The 17,169-nt window shown below is 34.3% G+C and overlaps 2 protein-coding genes across 10 annotated transcripts in view; one reads left to right on the plus strand and one right to left on the minus strand.

Annotated features, from left to right (window-relative positions):
• Positions 1-17,169, plus strand: part of LOC137729348 (disease resistance-like protein DSC1) — a 96,645-nt gene that overhangs the window by 78,490 nt on the left and 986 nt on the right. For 2 of the 9 annotated variants that reach the window (XM_088677923.1, XM_088677921.1), the window contains exons 4-9: positions 10,094-10,155; positions 10,348-10,426; positions 12,296-12,929; positions 14,351-15,461; positions 15,665-15,994; positions 16,095-17,105. In XM_088677923.1, the coding sequence (XP_088534049.1) occupies positions 10,094-10,155; positions 10,348-10,426; positions 12,296-12,929; positions 14,351-15,461; positions 15,665-15,994; positions 16,095-17,105 (3,227 nt within the window). The other 7 variants (XM_088677925.1, XM_088677929.1, XM_088677927.1 and 4 more) reach the window with 7 other exon arrangements.
• LOC137727698 (protein HIGH CHLOROPHYLL FLUORESCENCE PHENOTYPE 244, chloroplastic-like) overlaps positions 1-17,169 on the minus strand; it is an 89,307-nt gene that overhangs the window by 30,397 nt on the left and 41,741 nt on the right. The window lies entirely within an intron of this gene.

Raw genomic sequence — 17,169 nt, forward strand, 5'->3', positions numbered from 1 at the left:
CAAATTATTCTCTCAAAAGTTGCATACGTCCAAAAACCAAACTAGATTTGCCAAAAGGCTTATTTATACAACTCTCCTTCAAATCCTCCTAGTCCAAGGTCTTAGAATAAAACTAGGAAACCTAAAAACTTGAAATAAAATAGGAAACATAATCCTAAATTAACTTGGTAAATTCGCCTTGAAATCTGCACAGCCACGTTTTGGACCCAAATCAACTCCAAAACTGACCCCAAAGTAGTTGGATTTAAAGTTTGAACTATTGTAAACACTTCTCCAGAAGGCGACGAACCCATATGAGATCATCTTGGGCTCCAAAAACGCAAGTCAAACCCAGAAACGTCACTTTCCAGCAACACGCACTCCTTCTTTATTTAATCGCCATAAAATAACCGTTTGGTAGAAAAATCCCAAATTCTGATACGAATAAGACAAGAGACACACGAATGTCCTCCAATTTGAATCACTCCAAAATTCGTCCGTTTGATCATGTTTTTCTCCAGAGGAAGTCAAATGTCCTATTTTGAAAGTATAAAGCAACGTATCAAAATTCTACCAAAATATTACCAAATTAATACTAAGAAAAGGGTAAAATATATAATATAATATTGACTCATCAGTAGGTGTTCCTGTTGAAATGAGGAGGAGACGAACCAATGGCGGTGGAGGTGGAAGAAGATGAGAAAGGAAGAAGATGGTCTGGAGTCCGGCACCATGAGAGTAAAGCTTGGAACGACAGTGTTTTGGAGTCATAGTGATGGTGCCTTACGGGTGTTGTCAGTTGGGTAGGAAGCCTTCAAGCCATTGCCATTTTCAAGCTTTCTCTCTAATCTGTCACTGACCTTACACTTTTTCATTTCACAGAGGGAGAGGAAGAGGGAGAGAAAGAGAGAGATGGAACGATGGAGCTCAGTGTTGCCAAATCGTTCTCCAAAGTGGATTATTGTTTTCTGCCACTTGTCACAGTTCATTTTTGTCTTCCGACCCGACTCGACCCTGGCAACATTCAAGGTCACTTTGGGCCGACATTCAAGGTCCTTTGCATTGTTAATTGTGCCCTTTTTTTTTTTTTTTTTGGTTTTCTGATAATAATCTATATATGAAGAGAAGATAAAAATGGTGAAACTTTCATCATATCGAAATTATTAAGATAAATTGCGATGGTGCATGGAGGAAGGTAAAAAGTGGTTTTTGGAGGGTGGCAAGGAACTTTGCCAGAATTTTCCGTGCAATAGGTGGGATTGGAAATTACCCTTGCACATCTAGTTTGATGGAAAAAGCGGATGCAGTCAAGGCGGCCCTTGTAGCTACCGTGGAGAAAGGATTTTTGGATGTATAGGTCAACTCTGACTCAAAAATTCTTATGGGGATGATTAATGGTACTTTGCAATCGGAGGTAATGATTGAAGGTATCCTATTTGATATTAGGTGATTACAACGATAATTGAGGTCATTAGAATTTTATTTTGTTCCTTGTGTTTGTAATAGGACAACGCATCTAGTGACATCTTTTGTGTTTAAGGAAGGTGACATTCATAGTTGGAATGAGTTTGATCCGGAGTGATTGTTGAACTGGAGTGGTTGTTCAACACTCTGACATCTGATGTAATTGTTTCGATTCGAATTTAATCAAAGTCTGTATCGTTTTGAAAAACTCATGTAAGGTAGTTAGTAAGTTCATTATTTTAGGGAATTGCTATTGGCACTCCAAAAATCTCATTCTACACTCCAAAATTTCTATATTTGGAAAAAAAATGCATTTGTGATGAGTGTAAAATGAGATTTTTGAAGTACCAGTAACACTTCCCTATTTTTAATCTATTTTAATAAAAAATAATAATATCTTAAATATGTAAAATAAAGAAAAAAATTAAACAATAATATGAGTCAATTGTCATACGTGTGAGCATGTAGTAAAAGACTACTATATGTATAAAATGTTCTCTTGCTAGAATATGACCATTAAAAATGATTATTGCAAATTAAAAATGATTATTGCAAATTAACTATGTTGAATATTTGCTGTTGGAATAACATGAATGTATAACACTTATTGTTGAATTTAACAATTGAATATAGATATGCATTGAAAATTTTGAGATAATTTAACGTGTGTATGTGATCCCCTTTAAAAAAGCGATGTATAGTTAACATTGTTGTATAGAGTCGAAGTCGTCGTCCACCAGCATTAGGAACTTCCTCGCCTCCGGAGGATTAGCTGGGATTCATTCTTAATTTCTCCTTCTCTTTTTTTAAGTCTCCACTAGGCCGAAAGTGATTGAGCAATTTCGCCTTTACATTTTCTTATGTTTTTTTTGTCTGATTGTCTGATCTTTGATGATTTTCTTCGATCACCTTCCTTTCTTAAAGTCTCCACCAGGATATATTATAACTTCTTCTTTTTTTTTATGAACAAACGATATCATTTACATTAATAATGAAGAGATGGACTTAGCCTCATAATAAACTAGCAATAATGTAGTTCAAATTTGTCTTTGGCAAGTATCAAAGCTAAGACCTCTCACTTACGAGAAAAACTTGTGTGAGGTTTGGCATGCCATTGGATTTTATTGAGTGACTTATAAGTGAAGAATAATACTATTAAACTGTAGTATTAAATGATAATATTTTCTTTCCATTTGAATGCACCGAAAGTGCTTAGCAATTTCACCTTTATATTTTTTTGGTTTTGTTTTGGGTAATTTGTCTGGATCGTCGTTTGTGCACGTACTTTATTAAAAGATGCTTTATAGAAAGTGCTTTGGACAAATTTTTCTTTTAATTTTCACTTTTTATTGAAAGACGCTTTATAGAAAGATGCTTTATAGAAAGTGCTTTGGACAGATTTTTCTTTTAATTTTCACTTTTGGTTCCGGGAGCGTTTGTAAATTTGTGCACATTGTCAATAAGTAGTAGTACGATTTCAATTTTTCTTTAATAAAATCTGATCCAGTCTCAAGTGCAACTATAGTTCAGATTCTATTTCTCAAGTGCTTTGGACAAATTTTTCTTTTAATTTTCATTTTTGGTTTCATCTCATATTTTTTACACAATATTTTATAATGTTGGCACGAGAATTAACGTTAAACTGTGAGGTGACAAAGAGTCTGTAGAGAGTATCATTTTTTAGAGTATTCTTAACATTTCTCTTGTAAGAGCCAAATGAGTAATTTTTTGTTGTCATCACCACTTTGCATTGTTAATTGTGCCCCTTTTTTTTTTTTTTTTTCCTGATAATAATCTATATATAAAGAGAAGATAAAAATGGTGAAACTTTCATCATATCGATATTATTAAGATAAATTGTGATGGTGCATGGAGGAAGGTAAAAGGTGGTTTTGGGTGGGTGGCAAGGGACCTTGCCAGAATTTTCCGTGCAACCGGTGCAATTGGAAATTACCCTTGCGCATCTAGTTTGATGGAAAAAGCGGATGCAGTTAGGGCGGCCCTTGTAGCTTCTGTGGATAAAGGATTTTTGGATGTTTAGGTCAAATCTGACTCAAAAAATGTTATGGGGATGATTAATGGTACTTTGCAATCGGAGGTAATGATTGAAGGTATCCTTTTTGATATTAGATGATTACAACAACAATTGAGGTCATTATAATTTTATTTTGCTCTCTGTGTTTGTAATAGGACAACGTATTTAGTGACATTTTTTGTGTTTAAGGAGCGTGGCATTCATAGTTGGAATGGGTTTGATCTGGAGTGGCTGTTGAATCGAAATGGTTGTTCAACACTCTAACATCTGATGTAAATGTTTTGATTCGAATTTAATCAAAGTTTATATCGTTTTGAAAAACTCATGTAAGGTAGTTAGTAAGTTCATTATTTTTAAGGAATTGTTATTGGGTTCATTATTTTTAAGGAATTGTTATTGGCACTCCAAAAATCTCATTTTACACTTCAAACTTTCTATATTTGGAAAAAAAATACACTTGTGAGGAGTGTAAAATAAGATTTTTGACATGCTAATGACACTTCTCTATTTTTAATCTATTTTAATAAAAAAAATCTTAAATAAATAAAATAAAGAAAAAAGTAAAACAATAATATGAGTCAATTGTTATACGTGTGAGCATGTAGTAAAAGGCTACTATATGTATAAAATGTTCTCTTGCTAGAATATGACCATTAAATTTGATCAGTGCAAATTAATTATGTTGAATATTTTCTGTTGGAATAACATGAATGTATAACACTTATTATTGAATTTAACAATTGAATATAGATGTGCATTGAAAAATTTGAGATAATTTAACGTGTGTACGTGATCTGCTTTAAAAAAGCGATGTATAATTAACGTTGGTGTATAGAGTGGAAGTCGTCGTCCACCAGCACCAGGAACTTCCTCGCCTCCGGAGGATTGGCTGGGATTCATACTTAATTTTCCCTTTTTTTTTTCTTTTAAGTCTCCACTAGGCCGAAAGTGATTGAGCAATTTCTCCTTTACATTTTTATGGTTTTTTTGTCTTATCTTTGATGATTATCTTCGATCACCTTTCTTTCTTAAAGTCCTCCACTAGGATATACATAACCTTTTTTTTTTTTTTTTTTTTTTTTTTTTGAACAAACGATACCATTTACATTAAGGAAAAAATGATGAGTTTAACCTCATAACAGGTTAGCAATAATGCAGTTCAAATTCACCTTTAGCAAGTATCGAACTTAAGACCTCTCACTTACAAGTAAAGAATAATATCACTAGACCGTAGTACTTAGTAACAATATTTTCTTTCCATTTGAATGCACAGTTTTTGCACCAAAAGTGCTTAGCAATTTCGTCTTTACACTTTTTTGGTTTTTTAGGGTAATTTGTCTGGATCGTCTTTTGTGCTGATACTTTATTGAAAGATGCTTTATAGAAAGTTCTTTGGACAAATTTTTCTTTTAATTTTCACTTTTTATTGAAAGGTGCTTTATTGAAAGATGCTTTTATAGAAAGTGCTTTGGACAGATTTTTCTTTTAATTTTCACTTTTGGGTCATGGAGCGTTTGTAACTTTGTGCACATAGTTAATAAGAAGTAGTACAATTTCAATTTTTCTTTAATAAAATCTGATCTAGTCTCAAGTGCAACTATAGTTCAAATTCTATTTCTCAGGTGCTTTGGACAGATTGTTCTTTTAATTTTCATTTTTGGTTCCACTCCATATTTTTGACACAATATTTTATAATGTTAGCACGAGAATTAATGTTAAACAGTGAGGTGACGGAGAGTCCTTAAAGAGTATCCAAATGAGTAATTTTTCGTTGTCATCACCACTTTGACATGTGCCCTTATTGATCCACTCATCTTATAACATCTCTATTTATTTGTTAATGTATAACATTTGTCTTTTACGATACAAGATTAACGTCCGTATGATAATGACACTTTTAGTCATAAATTCTAGTAAATCACAATTGTGCTTAAATTCACTAAATATGAAAAAAAAAAAAATACTCATGTAAATTTGTTTAACTCATAACTCAATAATATAACATACTGTCAAATGATCGTCATACGGAAAAATCTTTCCATACGGACCAAAGCCGTTTATAGTTTTATCATGGAGTAAAAAAATAAAAAATAAAAAAAGGAGTGGTTGAACACAAAAGCACAGAAATGACCGAAGCTTTTCGTAGTGGTAACTATTTATAGACCAATAGAAACACACTTTTAACGGTAAAAATAAAATAAAAAACTGTCCCATTTCATGGAAAAAGAAACAAAGAAAAAGCCAGTCAAGCACTCTTTCAAGGTCAAGAGTCTATTGAGCCAATAGCACTAAATTGCAGTCCTCAAGTCATCACTAAGGTCATCTTCAACCGAATGGTTCAGAGAGTTAGAGGGTCGAAAATAGCCGGAAAATCGTCTCCAACTGAAGAATAGGCTAGAGAGCTTGTGGGCCCCACAGAATCTGAAAGGGCCAAAGGGCCAAAGGGTTAGCCCAATCCAACCAACCAGCTAGCCCCGGGCTGGCTAGAAATGTCACATCCTGGCTCGGGCCTCCACCATAACCCAAGCCCACTCCACCACCGTAGCACGATATTGTTTGCTTTGGGCCCCGACTACGCCCTCACAGTTTTGTTTCTAGGAATTCAGACGAGAACTCGCTTAACTTCGGAGTTCCCATGGAACCCGAAGCCAGTGAGCTCCCAAAAGGCCTTGTGCTAGGTAGGGATGAGAATATACATATAAGGATCACTCTCCTGGACGATGTGGAATGTCACAAGAAATTTAAGCCCTGGGCGATGTGGAATGTCACAAGAAATTTAAGAATTGATGTCGGATATAATCGATAACATTGTTATTAATCATGTCGGTTATATCCGACATCAATTCTTAAACAAAATTTTGAATCCAACGGATTTTTGAATATTTTTTTACAGTTTTATTTTATTTTTTTATTTACAAATTTTTTTTCCTATAACTTCTATTTTTTTTCTATAACTTCCTATAAGTCTATTTTACAAAATTTGTTTCATGTTTTTTTTTAAATTTCATTTTTTTTCCTATAACTTCTATTTTACAAAATTTGTTTCATAATTTTTTTAAATTCTACTTTTTTTTTCCTATAACTTCTATTTTACAAAAAAAAAATTTCATATTTTTTAGAAATTCTTTTTTTTTCTTTCTATAACTTCCTAAGCCATTATACAACATTAAATTAAATTAAGTAACATGAAACAAATTAAACAATATGAAACAATATTAAATAACATTAACGAACATAAAAATTATACAACATAAAAAAAAACATTTAACAACATTAAATTTAAGCAACATTTTTAAAAACATTTAACAACATAAAATTTAAACGACTACTCTATGCTTCTTTTGGCCCAAAGATGTGCAACAAGATCCTGTTGTAGGTACTTGTTTGTGGCACGAGAACGCATCATTTTATAACGCCTCATGTACTCATTTATAAAGATATTACTAGTTCTTGGATTGAAAGACAAATTAGACCCATCATATATTTTTGCATGAGCCCTTCTTGACCTATTTGGATCTTCTTGGTCGTCATCGAACTCTCCATCAATATACTCATCTCACTCATCCTCCACCATTATATTGTGTAATATGATGCAAGACATCATGAGGTAGTCCAAATTTTCTCGACTCCACCCTCTTCTTGGTTCGCTGATGATCTTCCACCGTGCTTGTAGAATACCGAAAGCTCTCTCAACATCTTTCCGGTATGCCTCTTGGTGTAAGGTAAACAACTTTTCCGCATCATTCCTAGGATTTGGAATTATTTGGGCAAGTGTCGCCCACTTTGGGTAGATGCCATCTACCAAGTAATACCTCATATTATACTGATGGCAGTTGATGTAGTAGTCAAGTTGAGGTGCTTTACCTCCCGTCAGGCGATTGTAGAGGGGTGGATGTCCAAAAACTGTAATGTCATTTTGGGATCTATGGACTCCAAAGAAAGCATGTCAGATCCATGTGTCTTATGAGACAACCGCCTCTAACACAACAGTTGGCTTTCTCAACCTTCCGCTAAAGCCTTCTTACCATCCGGTGGCACAGTTCTTCCAATCCTAATGCATACAGTCTAATGACCTTATCATGCTTGGAAACCCATGGTCTTCAGCTTTGCGAATGAGCCGATTCATATCTTCTTGATTTGGCTCGCGGAGGTGCTCGTCTTTGTAAACCTGAACAATTATGTCACAGAATTATTCAAAAGAATCAAGGCATGTAGACTCAGACATACCATGAGTTTCATCCATCGAATCAGCTGGGGAGCCATAAGCCATCATTCAGAGTGCAACAGTAACCTTATGATGAGGTGAGAAACGAGGGTGGCTTGCTCTAACACGCTTCTGTCGAAAATATAGATTGACCTGTTGGACATCACGGAGTAAATGCTCGAAGACATGACGTCTTATCCGGAACCGACGTCTGAAATCCTTTTCTGTGTACATCGAGTTGGGGTTGAAGTAGTTGTTAATCAGATTGGCATGCGTCATCGCTCTGTGCCGTGGTTTGTAAGAGCAACCAGCAACAGAGCCATCCTATTAAAGTTGTTCCTCAGTTAGTTGACACACCATGGCCGCAATCATGGCTGCTGCTTTATTTTGTTTGTTGTGCTTTGCTTGAACTTCTTCATCAGACTGCTCATTTTCTCGTCTCATTTGTGCCTATTTTTCTTCCAATTTAGATTTGGATGAGGATCCCTAGTTGGAATCCGAAGAGGATCCAAAGTTAAAATTCATTGCAAACTTGAATTGAAAAAGATTGAATTGAAATAGATTGAATTCAAAGTTTTGTAAATTATAGCCCAATATCCACCCTATTTATAGCAAAAAAAAAAACAAAAAATTCAAATCTAATGGCATGACATCAGCTACCAACAGCTAGCTGACATCACTTAGCCGTTGGATTTGAATTTAAGTTATAATTTTTAAATAATAAATTATGTTTGGCCTTATGACCTTTTACCCCTCGGTTGGAGATGATTTTTTGTAATAGAGCTAAAACGAGCCCTATGATTCTTTGGCACTTGGTTGGAGATGGAAGCAAATATGACCATGTACTGTTAATTAAAATATTAATTTTTTGGTGAACTAGAGGGTTAAAACGAATCCTCTGTCCAACCTTCGGTTAGAGATGGCCTGAATTGGACAAAAATGGCCTGCTTTCTTGGCCCTCTCTCTTTTCCTGTCTTTTCTTCTCCAATCACATCCAAACGTTTTTTTCTGGAAAAATCCATCTCCATTCACACACCTTTTCACAATTTTCCCAGAAAAAATTATTGGGCAAGTATTTTTATATAAATTGCATGTTGCACTTGTTTTTTGGTTGACCGGGAAAGTCTTTGTCTTTGTGGAAAAAGAAGGAAGCTTTGCTGTGGATTCGAGAACCCTTCTCCGGGATCTGTGATTCATCTGTGTTTTCTGCAAGGGAATTATCTCAGGTGAGTATTTTGAAATTTTCCCAGAGCTTTGAACTTTTAGGTGGATTTTTGTATGTTTTGGGAGACTTGGGTCAACTCAATTGGATCAAGTCAGTTTTTTGAGCTTGCTATGTGTTTGTTCTAGTTTGTATTTTGTGAATATTGAATATGCTTGTTTTCATTAGTTAAATTGCTGCTTGGTACACCTGTTTCTGCATGTTTTGGTAGAGGGATGATGAATTGGGTTTTGCTTCCTGTGTTGTTTCCATAATTAGTTTTCAAATTTGGGGTTAATTAAAGCTAAAATATTGTAAAACTTTTGAGTGTTTATTGGTCTAATTTGGGTTCATTTCTTGTTGCTTTTGAATTTTGTTTCAGGGCTTGGTGTTTACTAATGCTGGGGGTTTGTGGAATTCAGTATTCTTGAGCTCTGGTAATAAAAAATAGCGAATTTAGGCGATTTTGATGGCTTTTTCGATGTATCAGAACTAATTTTCCTTAGATAGTGCTACGATGTAGCCATGACTATGAATGCTTAAATTGTGGTTACAAAGTCAAGGATAATGTCGATAACAGTATGGACACTCATTGTTGTAAAGCAAGTTTGTCTATTATGGTTACAAAGTCAAGGATGATGTAGATAACATTTTCGCTTTGTTCCTATTTTTTAATTACATCATAAGGTTCAACTACATTCAGATTATAATTTAAGGTGTATATTGTGTTGGATTAAAAATGGAGTGTGTTTTATGAATGAAAATTTTGTATAAGAATGCCCAGGTATTTACATGTATATGTGTGTATACTTAGGAAAATAGTCATTTAGGTAGCTGAGTGAAGTCCGTATGATGATTACGATTTGGGATTTATATTTAGGTATATTAAAAACAAAATATTGGTTAAAAGAAGGGGGAAAAATAAAGAGGAAGATAAATTATGTGCCTGGATAGAGATTTCTTAGTTTAAAGTGTGCGTTCTTTGTAATTTTTTTAATCTTTCTTAGAAACAGAGCTTAAGAATAAAGAGGAAGAAAAATTATGTGCCTAGATAGTGATTTCTCATTTTAAAGTGAGTGCGCTTTGTAATTTTTTTTAATGTTTCTTAGAAATAGAGCTTTCTCAGTTATTAGTGCTTTGAATGAAAAACAAAATCATTGTAATATTGGTCCTTTGTGTTTCTGATTTGTAACTGTATTTTCTATTGCAGATCATCGTCAGAGCAATTTATATAGCTACAGAGTGCTCTTGTTGAGATTGAAAAAAAAAAGGGTGAGTCCGGCTACTAAGTAGCGTTAAGTTTGGAATTTACAAATTTCTGTTAATCATTTTGATAAATGTTTATATATGTGTGTGTGTGTGTGTGTGTGTGTGTGTGTGTTGCCACTGTTTTGAATGAAAACAAATATTGTTATAGTGTTATTGTTTTGTACATCTTATTTATGACTACGTTTTATATTGCAGATTAGTGCCACAACAATTTATATAAGCTACAAAGTGCCTTTGCTGAAATTGAAAAGAAAAAAAAAGGGTGAGCTGACAGGTAATGTCAAATTTAGAATTTAGAATTTTTTTTTTTAATTATATTAATAATTGTTTACACACACACACACACACACTTGTATAAATGTGTCTTGGTATTTGTATCATTCTTCAAAATTTTTTGGTATATCAAATGTCATTCCGTGTTAAATTTGTATTTTCGTTTATGTCTTTTATAGTGCGGTTCAATTTTTTTTTTCTTTTCTTTTATAGGTTAAAACACCTTTGGTGGTGGTTAACAATTTTGTTACTTCATAGTTTAATAAATTTATTGTTCAATAATATTTATGTTGGTTTTCCACTGGGTTTGAGAACGTGGCATTATTTAACATCAAGTTGGTTTTGTTTGCGTTGCAAGATTCTCTACACAAAAGGTAAGTGAAACTTCTAAAATTATTGAGTTCAAATTTATACCATTTGGTTTAATTTTATTTTTTACAATTAGAAGAAAGTTTCATATTCTGTTTAGGTTTTATTATACTCAAATTGAAATTTTAATTTTAGTAGTTTGTTTGCATTTAATGTTATATGTGTTATTTTAATATGTGTGTTGCATCTTTGTTAATTTTTTTTCCTTTTTCCCAATTTGTTTGCAGTTGTTGGTTTTTAAATTGGTCATAACAATTTGTTTGCAATATGTCTAAAAGATCCATAAATGCATTAACCAACGATGTTGTAAAGCAGAAACAAAACAATGACAATGAATATAATCTCTTTGTCAATTATGGTCACCAACCAAAAAGAGGGTGTAGAGCCAGTTATATTCAAAATTCTCAAACCGCTGTTCTTATTAAAACGATTGCAATTTATTAATTTCATCTATAGTCACTTTTATTTTAAGATATTATACTATTATTTCAATCATGCAATAACTTTCTTTACATAATCAATTAGTTGCAGATCAATATATTCAATATCTACCTATAATCTGTCTCTAATGCTTTTACATAATTGATTGGAAATTTGACTTTCCTCTTCTACCATTTTTTGCCTTTATCAATCCTAATTTCAAAATCTATTACCTACAATTAAGCACTTTTACAAAGTTATCAATGCATTTATTCGTTCAACTTTAAACACTATTCAAAGGTTCTCCATGCACTCGTTACACTAGATTCAACTTTGATGACTTTTCAAACATAATTATCTACATAATTTTTAATCCTGCAGCAACGCACGAACATTACTATCTAGTATTATGTTAATTATCGGCCAAATTTGATTTGGCACATATTACTGAATTTAACATTTGAATATAAATGTGGACCCTAGGCTTTAAAAAACAATGTACAGATTAGATTTGTTTGTATAGAGTAGAAATTGTCCAGTAGCACCGGGCACTCCCTCGCATAGAGGAGGAGGTGGGACATTCATTCTTAATTTCACCTTTATTTGTTAAAGCCCTCAACTAGGATATATTGTAACGTTTTCTTCCGTTTGAATGCAAACAATTTCAACGCCGAATATGCTTGAGCAATTTCGTCTTTTTATTTTTTATGGTTTTTTTGTTTGATATTTGATGATTTTTTTGGATTGTCGTTTGTACGTATATTTTATTGAAAGATGCCTTACAGAGTGTGTTTTGGACAAATTTTTCTTTCAATTAAGCATATTTGAAAGAAAATTTTAATGTAGTAGCATTATCAAATACTTGTTAGGTGACTAGTTTCTGTCTCTCCAAATTTTTAATTTTTGTCCTCAGCTGGTGTGTTTGTAACTTTATGCACATACTCAACAAGAACTAGTACAATTTCAATTTTTCTGTACTAAAATCTGATATAGTCTCAAATGCAAGAATAGTTCAGATTCTCTTTCTGCTCTCTGTAATCAAATACTCTCGCTTTGATTGCTTCATTCTCTTCTCTAACAGATAGAGGGATGGAGTTGATTGGGTTCTTTCAAGTTTTCAACATCATCGTCATTGCCATTGGGACTCTGTTGTACATGTACTGCAGATCATTGACATTTTCTTCCTCGACTTCTTCTTCTTCTGGTGCTGCTGATGCTGCTGTTGATGATAACGATGATGATGTTGATATGCCCCCTCTTCGAGAAAAGTATGATGTGTTTATTAGTTTCAGAGGCGAGGACACCCGCAAAAATTTTACCAGCCATCTTCATGCTGCCTTACTTCGCAAGAAAATTGAAACCTACATAGACTACAGGCTGAAGAGAGGAGACGAAATTGGACCCACCCTCCTAGAAGCAATAGAGAAATCAAGGCTTTCGGTGATCATTTTCTCCAAAAACTACGCGTCTTCCACATGGTGCTTGATTGAACTTGCGCATATACTCAAATGCAAAAAGAAAAATGGCCAGATGGTTGTACCCATTTTTTACGACATCAGTCCATCAGATGTGCGAAAACAAAAGGGGAGTTATGCAGATGCATTTGCTGAACTTGAAAATCGTTTCAAGGACCGTATGGATAAGGTGATCGAGTGGAAAGCTGCTTTGGTGGAGGCAACCGGTTTATGTGGGTCTGATTATTCAAACAACAAAGGGTAACTTACTTTGCAACTTTGTGTCAATTTCTATTTGTGACTATTTCTTTTCATTTTTTATTTTTTTATTTTTATAGGAATGGATATTGATTAGTTAGACTTTAACTGGCAAGGTACCGCGCGATGTTGTGGGTCACAACAAAAGTTAGTTAAAATATAAAATCCACGAATATGGTAAATATTTTGAAAATATTACTACAACCATTTGTATCCAACAAAGTGCTTAAAAGATTCAAATTTACGAACAAAGTAAATCTTCCAAACCAATACATATCTCAAGTATGTGAGTCTCAAAACCTTTTTCATTTGTTTCCCTCCAAAGAAAGCTTTTGTTAGGACAGAACACATTACTCGTGCTTAACACTCAAAACACCTAACAAAATCTCATCTTTCTCCACCTGAAAAGGAGTTGAGAGACCTGGAAAGCTTCTGCCAAGCAGCTCAAGCAAACAACTATTTTGATATCTATCTGACCAAAGTGCAGTGAACATGAAAATATTGCTTTCAGGGAAATTAGGCAGATTGTACCTTATCCATAGTCAATGCAAATATAATACTATTTGATAAAATTCTGATGTAACTTATCCATAGTCAATACAAATATAATGCTGTTTGATAAAATTCTAAACCATGACCGATTCATCAAATTATCTTATACACCATGAAAAATTTACACTATTTGTTTCCCTCCAATGCTTCATTATACTAATACTATAGACATTGTGTATACCTTACTGAAAACCCCATACAAAATCATCTTTTTTTTGGGAAATGAATCGCCACATCATCAAGCAAACTGTTATTCAAATGAAAAAAAACAATTTACCCTATTTTTTTTTTCCTCCAATGCTTCATTGTACTAATCCTATAGCCCTTGTGTATACCTTATACTAATCCTATAGCAAACAATACCAAAAGTGTCATTAAAACTCTCTTACACTAATCCTATAGTCCTTGTGTATACCTTACTGAATACAAGTGGTACATCATGTGTTTTAATAGAAGTGGTGAGAAATTTTATTTTTGAAGTTATTAACTTTTTAGCACACATATCTCATTATTTGAATAATAAAACGTGGTGTACCATCCTGTATGCCGATTACACTGAAAAATCTCTCATCCAAAGGAGGGAGCGACACTGGAAGAAAGCAATATCAAATGAACAAACGTCGGCTAAATCGATAACAGCGGGGCCAAAGGGCATATTAGTAATTTTCCTGTGCAAAATGAAAAATAAAAAAAAAGTTAAACTATGAAATAGAGGCAAAAACGTCAATACACTGTGCGTGTACATTGTTTTTAAATTGGGTTTTAGTAAAAACTAATTTCTATTTATGACTATCTGATTTAAACAATTCTTATAGACTAGTGAAGGTAATACTTACTATATATTGCTTGTCATTCATATTCATATTTTGCAGGACGGATGCTGATTTCATTGAAGAAGTTGTGGAAGATATTTCAACTAAATTGAAACGTGAAACCGCATATGATTTAAAGGGCTTGGTTGGAATGACAAGCCGCATCGAGCAAGTTGAATCATTATTAAGCATTAATGATTCGCTAGATGTTTGCACTGTAGGCATTTGGGGTATGGGAGGTATTGGAAAAACCACCCTTGCCAAGGCTATGTTCAAGATACTCTCTTCTAACTTCGAAGCTTCTTGTTTTCTTTACAATGTTAGGGAGAAATCAGAGCAAAAAGATGGAATCGATCAATTGCAAAAGACACTTCTTAAAGAGATCTTAAAGGAAGAAAATCTCTCCATAGATTCAACTTCTGTTCAAGAAAGGCTCAGCCGTACAAAGGTTCTCATTGTTTTTGATGATGTTACTGACTCAAGGCAAATAAAAGATGTAGCTGCGGATAATCTTCAGTACGGCGATGGAAGTAGAATCATTGTAACAAGTAGAGAATGGAGCGTACTCTTGAAAGCTGTTAGTGATAAAAAATATATATATGAGGTTGAGAAATTAAAAACTGATGACGCTCTTCGGCTCTTTCAACTTCATGCTTTCAACGATAACCCTCCTACAGCAGAATATATGGAGTTGTCGGAAAGGGTGGTAGAATATGCTGGAGGCATTCCACTGGCTCTTGAAATTTTGGGTTCCTTATTCTTTCCATGTGAGAGCATAGACGAGTGCGAAGATGTATTGAGAAAACTGAGAAATTATCCCAATGAAGAAATTCAAAATACGTTCAGATTAAGCTATAATAGATTAGGAAGACATGAGCAGGAGATATTTCTTGATATAGCATGCTTTTATAAAGGGTATCATGTTGAAGATGTAAAAAAAATGGCAAATTTTGGCCAAATGCATGGTGGTTTATGTGCGGCAGATGGAATTAGAGTTCTCCGTGATCGGTCTCTCATATCGATTAATTCGGAATGGGAAACCATAGATATGCATGATTTGGTACAAGAAACGGGTCGGGCAATTGTTCTCGAACAATGTATTGAAGAGCCTGGACGACGGAGTAGGCTGTTCATTGCTGAGGATGTCTATCATGTATTGAAAAATGACACGGTAAGAGCCACAAGTGCATTCACTTTTCCTTTTAAACAATAAAGAAAAGAAAGAGATGAATATGACACCGTGTACTTCCTATGAGAAGACAACTAGAGAAAACTCAATTACAATAAATAAGTCATATTCCTACAAATGTAGTTTTGATTAAATTTTGTTGCATGTTAATGTGTTCTCATTTATGCTTTGTTGTTTATTGTCAGGGTACGGAAAAGGTTCAAGCCATATTCTTTAACGAGTCCAGCATTGGAGAGCAAAACTTGGATCGTGCAGACTTCGAAAATATGTATAATCTGAGATTGCTCAATGTTGATAATTCTAGCGTGTGCTTGAAAGACTCTATGTGGCAAAATGCTGACAGTTCTAGAGAGTACTGCAAATTAAATCTTTCTCTCTCTCTTCCCAATTCTCTTCGTTATCTTTCCTGGAAGGGATATCCTTTGAAAACTTTGTCCCCAAAATTTTCTCCTGAAAATCTTGTTGAGCTTCATATGCCGGAGAGCCAAGTCACGCAACTTTGGAATAGAGGCCAGGTATATGTGTTTATTATATATTTTGTGAACGATACTAGTAGTGTAGAACTTATTCAGACTAAGTTGTTAATTCTTACCGTTTCTATTTAATTTGTTACAGAATCTTATGAACTTAAAAGTGATCAAACTTCGTTATTCCAAATGTCTAACTGCACTTCCAAACCTCTTGGGGAGTCCAAATATTGAGCACATAGATCTTTGCGGATGTGAAAGTTTGGTTGAAATCCCTTCGTATTTTAAAGATCTTGACAAGCTTACTTATCTTGATCTTTCATGGTGCAAGAGTCTCGAGTATCTTCCAGACATGCCAGGCAACATTGAAATCTTACGTTTAAGCGGCAGTGGCATAAAGGAGTTGCCGTCGAGCATTTGTAAGTTGAAATCTCTTGAGCGACTTGATCTCACAGGTTGCACTAGATTTTACAAATTCCCTGAAATATTGGAGCCAATGGAACACCTGGAGTTTCTTCGTTTAGAAGGGACAGCAGTTGAAGAGCTTCCCCAGTCTGTTGGAAATCTAGTTGGCCTTCAAACATTAGATCTTGGTCGGTGCAAGAAACTTAAAGTTGTCCCAAGTAGCATCTACAACTTAACAAATCTTAAAATTCTCAGCTTTAATGACTGTTGTAAACTTCAAAATTTTCCTCAACCGACTGGCTCAGTTGGTTTGCTTTCTCTTGAAGTACTAGACCTCGGTCATAGCGGAATTTTACAAATCCCTGAGGATCTCATTTGCTCAACCTCATTATTGGCTATTAATCTGAATGGAACCAAAATTCGGAGCGTACCCTCAACCATCAAACAAGCTCCTCAGCTGTCTTTCCTCTTCTTAATCGAGTGCATGAGCCTTGAATCATTACCAGAGCTCCCAGTGCTAAGTCTTCTTCAAGCAGATGGGTGCAAGTCACTGATGGCAGTGTCAAGTTCAATGACTGCAATTACGCAATGTTGGAATAGATATCAATTGCTTCAAGAGCGACTTCACTTTTATAATTGCGGAAGGTTGGGTTATGATGCTGATGCAAGAAGCAGCATAATGGTTGATGCACAGCTTAGAATCATGCGAGTGGCAACTGCGTCTTCAAAGTGCAAAGAAGAACAGGAAGATTACGTATGTCTCTCTCTCTCTCTCTCTCTTTCTCTCTCTCTCTGTATGTTAAGTAACATGATGTCAA

This window comes from Pyrus communis, chromosome 10 (genome assembly GCF_041283825.1).
Source record: "Pyrus communis isolate YQ-2024b chromosome 10, ASM4128382v1, whole genome shotgun sequence".
Classification (NCBI taxonomy): domain Eukaryota; kingdom Viridiplantae; phylum Streptophyta; class Magnoliopsida; order Rosales; family Rosaceae; genus Pyrus; species Pyrus communis.